The sequence below is a fragment of the Mustela putorius genome, unplaced genomic scaffold (assembly GCF_011764305.1).
Source record: "Mustela putorius furo isolate JIRA1106 unplaced genomic scaffold, ASM1176430v1.1 tig00000767_pilon_pilon_pilon, whole genome shotgun sequence".
Taxonomy (NCBI): Eukaryota; Metazoa; Chordata; class Mammalia; order Carnivora; family Mustelidae; genus Mustela; species Mustela putorius.
In genome coordinates, this window is record NW_025421472.1 from 12130 (window position 1) to 22262 (window position 10133).

The 10133-nt window shown below is 40.7% G+C and overlaps 1 protein-coding gene across 1 annotated transcript; it reads left to right on the forward strand.

Annotated features, from left to right (window-relative positions):
• The first annotated feature begins 8959 nt into the window (after positions 1-8959).
• Positions 8960-9907, forward strand: LOC123393230 (putative olfactory receptor 52P1). The gene has a single exon (XM_045084561.1). It carries the CDS (start codon positions 8960-8962, stop codon positions 9905-9907), a length of 948 nt encoding a protein of 315 aa, XP_044940496.1.
• Positions 9908-10133: the final 226 nt, after the last annotated feature.

Here is a 10133-nt window from a genome sequence, read left to right on the forward strand (position 1 = left end):
TTTATTACTCAGTTAACTATCAACCATTAATAACAATACCAAAGGTAATGCTTTCCTCCTATCACTGGTCTCAGCATCTGCTATTCTGCCATAGTCCTGAGAGGGGAATTTGGTTTTCACAGGGGCTTCTCTGTCATTTAACCTGAACTAATTCTCCATGAGACAGCCCAACAGCTCCTACTGAGACTATATACTTCTGTCTTCCCATCTCATCTAACAGAAACATCCAGAGTCTATATTAGATGTTCTAAGTCTTGTCCTTCAGGAACAAGCACTGAATTGTCTTCACCTAGAGTCTTCAGAACACATTGGTTTTAGGCAAGCCTTCTACATAGAGCTTGTGTTAAAGTCCGAGTTAAACTGCAGAAACAGATTTTGTTTATTTATTTTCTGTTTCTGCAGTTTAAAGGGGTCCTCTAAGCAAAGAGAGAGCCTACAAGTGGTAGATCAGAAAGGAACAGAGACCATATACAGTAACAGTCACCTTACAGGCAATACAATGGCACTAAATTCATATCTCTCAATAGTTACCCTGAATGTTAATGGGCTAAATGCCCCTGTCAAAAGACACAGGGTATCAGAATGGATAAAAAAACAAAACACATCTATATGTTGCCTCCAAGAAACTCATTTTAAGCCTGAAGACACCTCTATATTTAAAGTGAGGGGGTGGAAAAGAATTTACCATGCTAATATACATCAGAAGAAAGCAGGAGTGGCAATCCTTATATCAGATCAATTAGATTTTAAGCCAAAGACTATAATAAGAGATGAGGAAGGACACTATATCATACTCAAAGGGTCTGTCCAACAAGAAGATTTAACAATTTTAAATATCTATGCCCCCAACATGGGAGCAGCCAACTATATAAACCAATTAATAACAAAATCAAAGAAACACATCAACAACAATACAATAATAGTAGGGGACTTTAACACTCCCCTCACTGAAATGGACAGATCATCCAAGCAAAAGATCAGCAAGGAAATAAAGGCCTTAAACGACACACTGGACCAGATGGACATCACAGATATATTCAGAATATTTCATCCCAAAGCAACAGAATACACATTCTTCTCTAGTGCACATGGAACATTCTCCAGAATAGATCACATCCTCGGTCCTAAATCAGGACTCAACCAGTATCAAAAGATTGGGATCATTCCCTGCATATTTTCAGACCACAATGCTCTAAAGCTAGAACTCAACCACAAAAGGAAGTTTGGAAAGAACCCAAAACATGGAGACTAAACAGCATTCTTCTAATGAATGAATGGGTCAACCGGGAAATTAAAGAAGAATTGAAAAAAATCATGGAAACAAATGATAATGAAAATACAACAGTTCAAAATCTGTGGGACAAAACAAAGGCAGTCCTGAGAGGAAAATATATAGCAGTACAAGCCTTTCTCAAGAAACAAGATAGGTCTCAGGTACACAACCTAACCCTACACCTAAAGGAGCTGGAGAAAGAACAAGAAAGAAACCCTAAGCCCAGCAGGAGAAGAGAAATCATAAAGATCAGAGCAGAAATCAATGAAATAGAAATCAAAAAAACAATAGAACAAATCAACGAAACTAGGAGCTGGTTCTTTGAAAGAATTAATAAAATTGATAAACCCCTGGCCCGACTTATCAAAAAGAAAAGAGAAAGGACCCAAATAAATATAATCATGAATGAAAGAGGAGAGATCACAACTAACACCAAAGAAATACAAACTATTATAAGAACATACTATGAGCAACTCTACGCCAATAAATTTGATAATCTGGAAGAAATGGATGCATTCCTAGAAACATATAAACTACCACAACTGAACCAGGAAGAAAGAGAAAGCCTGAACAGACCCATAACCAGTAAGGAGATTGAAACAGTTATTAAAAATCTCCAAACAAACAAAAGCCCAGGGCCAGACGGCTTCCCGGGGGAATTCTACCAAACATTTAAAGAAGAACTAATTCCTATTCTCCTGAAACTGTTCCAAAAAATAGAAATGGAAGGAAAACTTCCAAACTCATTTTATGAGGCCAGCATCACCTTAATCCCAAAACCAGACAAGGATCCCACCAAAAAAGAGAGCTATAGACCAATATCCTTGATGAACACAGATGCGAAAATACTCAACAAAATACTAGCCAATAGGATCCCACAGTACATTAAAAAGATTATTCACCACGACCAAGTGGGATTTATTCCAGGGCTGCAAGGTTGGTTCAACATCCGCAAATCAGTCAATGTGATACAACACATCAATAAAAGAAAGAACAAGAACCATATGATACTCTCAATAGATGCTGAAAAAGCATTTGACAAAGTACAGCATCCCTTCCTGATCAAAACTCTTCAAAGTGTAGGGATAGAGGGCACATACCTCAATATCATCAAAGCCATCTATGAAAAACCCACCGCAAATATCATTCTCAATGGAGAAAAACTGAAAGCTTTTCCGCTAAGGTCAGGAACACGACAGGGATGTCCATTATCAACACTGCTATTCAACATAGTACTAGAGGTCCTAGCAACAAAAGGAAATTAAAGGCATCCAAATCGGCAAATAAGAAGTCAAATTATCACTGTTCGCAGATGATATGATACTATATGTGGAAAACCCAAAAGACTCCACTCCAAAACTGCTAGAACTTGTACAGGAATTCAGTAAAGTGTCAGGATATAAAATCAATGCACAGAAATCAGTTGCATTTCTCTACACCAACAGCAAGACAGAAGAAAGAGATATTAAGGAGTCAATCCCATTTACAATTGCATCCAAAACCATAAGATACCTAGGAATAAACCTAACCAAAGAGACACAGAATCTATACTCAGAAAACTATAAAGTACTCATGAAAGAAATTGAGGAAGACACAAAGAAATGGAAAAATGTTCCATGCTCCTGGATTGGAAGAATAAATATTGTGAAAATGTCTATGCTACCTAAAGCAATCTACACATTTAATGCAATTCCTATCAAAGTACCATCCATCTTTTTCAAAGAAATGGAACAAATAATTCTAAAATTTATATGGAACCAGAAAAGACCTCGAATAGCCAAAGGGATATTGAAAAAGAAAGCCAACGTTGGTGGCATCACAATTCCGGACTTCAAGCTCTATTACAAAGCTGTCATCATCAAGACAGCATGGTACTGGCACAAAAACAGACACATAGATCAATGGAACAGAATAGAGAGCCCAGAAATAGACCCTCAAATCTATGGTCAACTAATCTTCGACAAAGCAGGAAAGAATGTCCAATGGAAAAAAGACAGCCTTTTCAATAAATGGTGCTGGGAAAATTGGACAGCCACATGCAGAAAAATGAAATTGGACCATTGCCTTACACCACACACAAAAATAGACTCAAAATGGATGAAGGACCTCAATGTACGAAAGGAATCCATCAAAATCCTTGAGGAAAACACGGGCAGCAACCTCTTCGACCTCTGCCGCAGCAACATCTTCCTAGGAACAACGCAAAAGGCAAGGGAAGCAAGGGAAAAAATGAACTACTGGGATTTCATCAAGATCAAAAGCTTTTGCACAGCAAAGGAAACAGTTAACAAAATCAAAAGACAACTGACAGAATAGGAGAAGATATTTGCAAACGACATATCAGATAAAGGACTAGTGTCCAGAATCTATAAAGAACTTAGCAAACTCAACACCCAAAGAACAAATAATCCAATCAAGAAATGGGCAGAAGACATGAACAGACATTTCTGCAAAGAAGACATCCAGATGGCGAACAGACACATGAAAAAGTGCTCCATATCACTCGGCATCAGGGAAATACAAATCAAAACCACAATGAGATATCACCTCACACCAGTCAGAATGGCTAAAATCAACAAGTCAGGAAATGACAGATGCTGGCGAGGATGCGGAGAAAGGGGAACCCTCCTACACTGTTGGTGGGAATGCAAGCTGGTGCAGCCACTCTGGAAAACAGCATGGAGGTTCCTCAAAATGTTGAAAATAGAACTGCCCTATGACCCAGCAATTGCACTATTGGGTATTTACCCTAAAGATACAAATGTAGTGATCCAAAGGGACACATGCACCCGAATGTTTATAGCAGCAATGTCCACAATAGCCAAACTATGGAAAGAACCTAGATGTCCATCAACAGATGAATGGATCAAGAAGATGTGGTATATATACACAATGGAATACTATGCAGCCATCAAAAGAAATGAAATCTTGCCATTTGCGACAACATGGATGGAACTAGAGCGTATCATGCTTAGCGAAATAAGTCAAGCAGAGAAAGACAGCATTAGTTTTTGATGCAGTGTTCCATGATTCATTATTTGTATATTATTGGACATGTCATTTTCAAATATCTTCTCCTATGTAGTATGTTGCTTTTTGTTTTTATAATGATTTCTTTCACTGTGCAAAAGTTTATTTTGAGGTAGTCTCAATATTTTATTTTTGCTTTTGTTTCCCTTGTCTTAGGAGACTTAGCTCCTTTGACATTGATACTCAATGTCAAAGAAATTACTGCCTGTGTTCTCTTCTAGGATTTTTACCGTTTCAAGTCTCATATTTAGGTCTTTAAACCATTTTGAGGTTTTTTGTGTGTCTGGTATTAGAAAGCAATCCAGTTTCATTCCTTTGCATATTGCTCGCCAGTTTTTCCAGCACCATTTATTGAAGAGACTGTCTTTTCCCCATTGTATATTTGTCTCCTTTGTAGATTAATTGGTCATGTAGGCAAGAGTTCATTTCTGGGTTCTCTGTTCTATTGGGTTGGGGTGAGGGGACGGGCAAAATGGATGAAGGGGAGTGGGAGATTCAGGTATAAATAAGTCACAGGAATAAAGCAGAACATAGAGAATATAGTCAATGATATTGTAATAGTGCTGTGTGGTGACAGATGGTAGCTACACTTGTGTTGAGCATAGCATAATGTATAGAGATATTGAAATACTATTTTGTACACCTGAAATTAATGTAATGTTGTGTGTCAACTATAGTCAAATAAAATTTTTAAATGTTAACTTTGAACTGGGCTTCACTGGTTGCCAGAAAATGCCTATTATCCTTTGTGTGCCATGTTTTACACCTGCTTTCTTCTCTCCTTCATGTACACCTTCCTCCAAGCCTACCTTCTACTTCTGAATATTTGGCTAAGTTTTACAGCACTAACTGTTTTCTGCTGAATGAGCCTGTGTCTTTTTTTATAACTATAGTTCTCATTAAATTATAACTAATTTTTTACGTCTGCCCATCCCAAACCAGACTATGAACAAAACGGTGTGATCCTTCAACTCTATGCCCTCACATCTAGCATAATTCTTTCCATATAGTAGATGCTCAGTCAATGATCATTGTGTTAGATAATGGAATAATTTTTTACCAAGTGCTTGGCCCAGACCAGGCACAATAAGTGCCTTGCATATGTCATCTCATTTAATATTCATTGCCTCTCCATTTTGCAGTGAAAACTGACAGAGAAGCTAAGTAGTTTAGCCAAAAGAAACATTGAGAAGTAAATATCTAGGACACATGGAAGGGGCCAGGAGAAAAAGTGAAATTTCTTAAATTGTATTCCTATGCCAGAAAGCCTTTAATATTATTTGTGTGCAGGTGTCTGTCCACCCCTTTCCTATCTACTCCAAGCTTTCAGGATAAATATGTATTACCCTATTTTCTCCCTTCCCTTAGCCAAATATTCTAACTTCAATTTTCCACCTCTTTCTGAATCCCAAAGGTCTTTTTAAACATCTTCATCCCTAAGGAATTTTTACTCTCAAATAGGGCCTTAATAGGATAAATATTCCAGCCTTTTTGCTCCCCACACACTAATCCCTACAGGACCTGAGACTTCACTACCACTCCCTGCCCCAGACTTGGTAAGTCTGTCTGTATAATCAACCCCATAATATGCACACTAAGAGCAGGCCAAAGACCTGGCTGCACTAAGATCATTTTCTCACTGAGGTGGTCTTTGCTTCAGATAAAAGGGACTTACAAATAAATCACACTTCTTGACCACTGCTATGCACCATATAGTACTCTTCAGATGAATGTCCCCCATCAGGACTCCTCACAGTAACCTTTGAAGTAGGAATCAATCTCTCCAGGTTGCAGATGAGGAAGCAGTTTGACAAAGGTTGGGTGACTTGACTGCCACCACACGGTTGGTGAGTTAGGAGCGCTGAGATTTGCATTGAGCAATGGATGTTATATGCAAACAATGAGTCATGAAACACTACATCAAAAACAAAACAAAACAAAAAAAAAACTGATGATGTCCTGTGTGGTGACTAACAAAACATAAGTTAAAAAGGAGAGTTGAGATTTGAAGTGGGCTTCTCTTAATCTTCCACTAATAAAAATCTCATCCTTGGCAAGTAGCCTTCCGGATACTCATAAGCACTTCCAGCAATGAACGACTTGTTCCTTTCCTCAGGAGGCAGCTTTGTTGCTGTACTTGAGCTCCTGTTCTAACATATTTTAGGTAAAGCCTTTTTTAATACAAAATGCTAAGGCAATTCAGAACAATGGGAGGGACAGAAAGTAGAATTATTCTGGGTGAGTTATGTGGAAGGGGCTGAGAGTCTCTCCTTGCCATATCTCTGGAGAAAGATAAATTAGAAGAAAATTACAATATAGCAGAAGAGCATTCACAGGTAGAGAGAAAAAGTTGTAAGTGTCTCTAGCCACTCACCTCCAACATGGAGAAGGTTTGGGAGCCATGCCACTCCCCTCCCAACCCACAGCCTAGAGATCATTGAATCAGAAGTGGCAAAAGCTCCTTTGAATGCTGGCAATGGTAATCCACCTCCTGCCTTGTGTCACTTCCCAATGCCCTACAGTCTTATCCTGGACATTTTTTATGTGATCTCACTCAAATATTATTGAAGACAGAAAGTGATGACCCCCCAAGACTTTCACCTTGATCTCTTTTAGAATCCGGGCACACTATGTTCAACATATGCTTTTCCAACTTCATTTTCTCTATCTGTGCAAATGGGTCTGAGGCAAGGGGAGCAGGCAGTCATTGCGCTATGTAACTTCAAAGATAGAGTGAACATTCTTTGAGAGGCAACTCAGGCTGAGGGAACTGAGTCAATTATTAAAAGGCTGAGTGGAAGAAGGAAAAAGGGGAAAAGCAAGACTGTCCCATTTATGTCTGGATTATTCAGCTTTCAATTTTCTCCACACCAAAGAAAGGGCCTTGAAGTATGGACACTCCAAAACAGTGTCTTAACTAAATGTATGTACCTGTGTCTTCTGAGTATAGCCTTGTTCATGCATTTTATTCAGCAACATATATAGACACACAGTTACATGCTGAACTAAGCACATAATATGCTCATTCATAGAACAGAACAGGTTTACATATACCATTTTACAAGGAACGCCCTCCCAGATTGATCTGTCCCTGACCCTTCAGCCACCAACAAAACTGAAATACCCTCTGGATATACTTGATCCCAAGCTGAATGATAGAAATTCAGGGAGGCGAAATAGTACAGAAGAAAAAAAATAGGAAACACATGGAAGAAGGGATGATGAGACATAAAGGGACAAGATGATTGTCTCAGTATCACAGTGAAAGCCACAGCTGGCACTGGGATGGCATACTGGTCCAGGGCCCCTTCACCCAGACCACATTAGAAGAGCTTACCTTCCCTTCTTGCCTCTTTTTTCTGGGTATGGATAGCTGGTATAAGGGATTGTTAGAAGAATTGCAGTTTAATGTTGGGGATATAAATGGGCTATCTCCAGAGGTTTCAGTTAATTCCACTCTGTTCCAACTAGCAACCAGAACACAGTTAAATCCCATTATATTAGAAATCAATGTGAGAGAGATACTTTCTCTTTCCTATGTCTATTCCTAGTTCTTGTTCTCAACTTTCCTTTTCATACTCCTGTTCCTCTACTATCCCCTTCTTGACTTTATTATTTAATCACATTCTTTCTCAAATTCTCAGTTACTGGCTGGCTAGTGGATAAGAGAGTAATGAGAAGGTACACATAGGTAAGGGAAGATCAGGGGACATGGAAAGTGTGGATAATAGGCAAAGATATGCAGTGGAATAGTTAACATCTGCTTACAGTTAACAGTTGTGTCCCCAGTGATTAAAAATCACTTATACCATCTTTATGTACCTTCGATTTTTGAGACTGTGTTTTCATCCCTCAATAACTTTATCAGATCACATATTATGGCCAAATTAGCCTGACCTCTGCCACTGACTAATTCTGCATCATCTCACTGTTTCTACCAGTATCCATACAGACACCTATAACAACCACAGGATGCGAGTACTAACATGAGCCAGGCAATGTTATGGTTTTAGCAGGCTGTAAGAGACTCAGGCCCTCACCATATGGTGGTTGTTCTGGGTCAGAAGCCAGGTTCTGAGCCTCATCCATGAGTAACCATGGGCTCAGTGCCCTGAAAAACCCATTGAATATCCCCCACTCTCCTTTCTATTACTTCTCATACTGATCTTCCCATCTTAAAAAGTAACTGCATTTGAGTCTTCCATCCAATCTGCCTGGCCTTTCATCATTATGTCACCGTTTCATTGTCCCACAGGCAGATGGATCAGAAAGAAATGAGAATTTAGACAGAATAGGATTCTGTAAGGACTAGTAAGATTCTCTAGTCACTTTCCTTCACCATAGAGTGAGTTCTATAGCCATGCCACTCACCCTGCAGTCCCAGCCTAGATATCATTGAATCAGGCACAAGTGGAAAGGACTCCTTTGATCCCTGGTAATGATACCTTCACCTCATACCTTGCATCACTTCCCAATGCTCTACAACCTTCTGATCCCTGGATATTTCTCATGAGATCTAACTCAAATATTTTCTGCTGCCCACTTCATTTCAGCCACAGAATAAGAATGAATCCCTGTGGCTTCATCTCTCAGGGCTTCCTGGCGCTCAGAGCTGGGTAGTAAGGTCTTCTCTACCCACCCTACCTGGACCTGACCATGCAGTTCACAAACCACAGCCATCAGAACCCAAACTCTTTTTTGCTCATGGGAATTCCTGGCCTGGAGGCATCCCACTTTTGGATTGCATTTCCCTTCTGCTCCATGTATGCCCTGGCAGTACTTGGCAACATGGCAGTGCTACTGGTGGTACGATCAGAGCCTGCCCTGCACCAGCCCATGTACCTGTTCCTAAGCATGTTGTCCATCATTGACCTGGTACTCTGCACTTCTACTGTGCCCAAGCTCCTGGCGCTTTTTTGGACAAATGCTACTGAGATCAACTTTGAGGCCTGTGCTACCCAGATGTTCTTTATCCATGGCTTTTCAGCTGTCGAATCTGGTATCCTACTAGCAATGGCCTTTGACCGCTACTTGGCCATCTGCCGGCCACTGCACTATGGGTCATTGTTGCCCCCAGAGGCTGTGGGCAAGCTAGCAGCTGCTGCTGTATTTCGTGGCTTGGGGCTCATGACCCCACTCACCTGCTTACTGGCAAGGCTGAGCTACTGTAGCCGAGTGGTGGCCCACTCCTACTGTGAGCACATGGCTGTGGTGAAGCTGGCTTGTGGGGGCACACGGCCAAACAACATCTATGGTATCACTGCTGCCACGCTGGTAGTGGGCACAGACTCCATTTGCATCGCTGTCTCCTACACACTCATTATCCGGTCTGTGTTAGGCCTTTCCTCCAAAGAGGCAAGGGCTAAGACATTTGGCACTTGTGGCTCCCACCTTGGTGTCATCCTTCTCTTCTATACACCAGGACTCTTTTCATTCTACACACAGCGCTTTGGCCAGCATGTACCCCGGCACATCCACATCCTCCTGGCTGACCTCTACCTTGTTGTACCACCCATGCTCAACCCCATCATCTACGGCATGAAGACCAAACAGATCCGGGATGGAGCCCTCCGACTGATGAAGCGGGGCATTGTTCACTCTTAAGTCTTCAGCCCCACCCTGGAACTGTCTTCTTCCTTTAGGCCTTGAGCAATTCTTGGAGGAGGCCACTGAGAGGATGTAACCGCCAGTTAACCTGTGAGTTGGCTGGGGGCATTTAGGCAAACCTTATCCATGTTTCTGTCCCTGGAACGTACATTCTTCCCACCATTCCCACAGTGAGAGCTGTTCCATGTAAACAGCCTTGAGAGAGTAAAGTATTGTTGGGCCC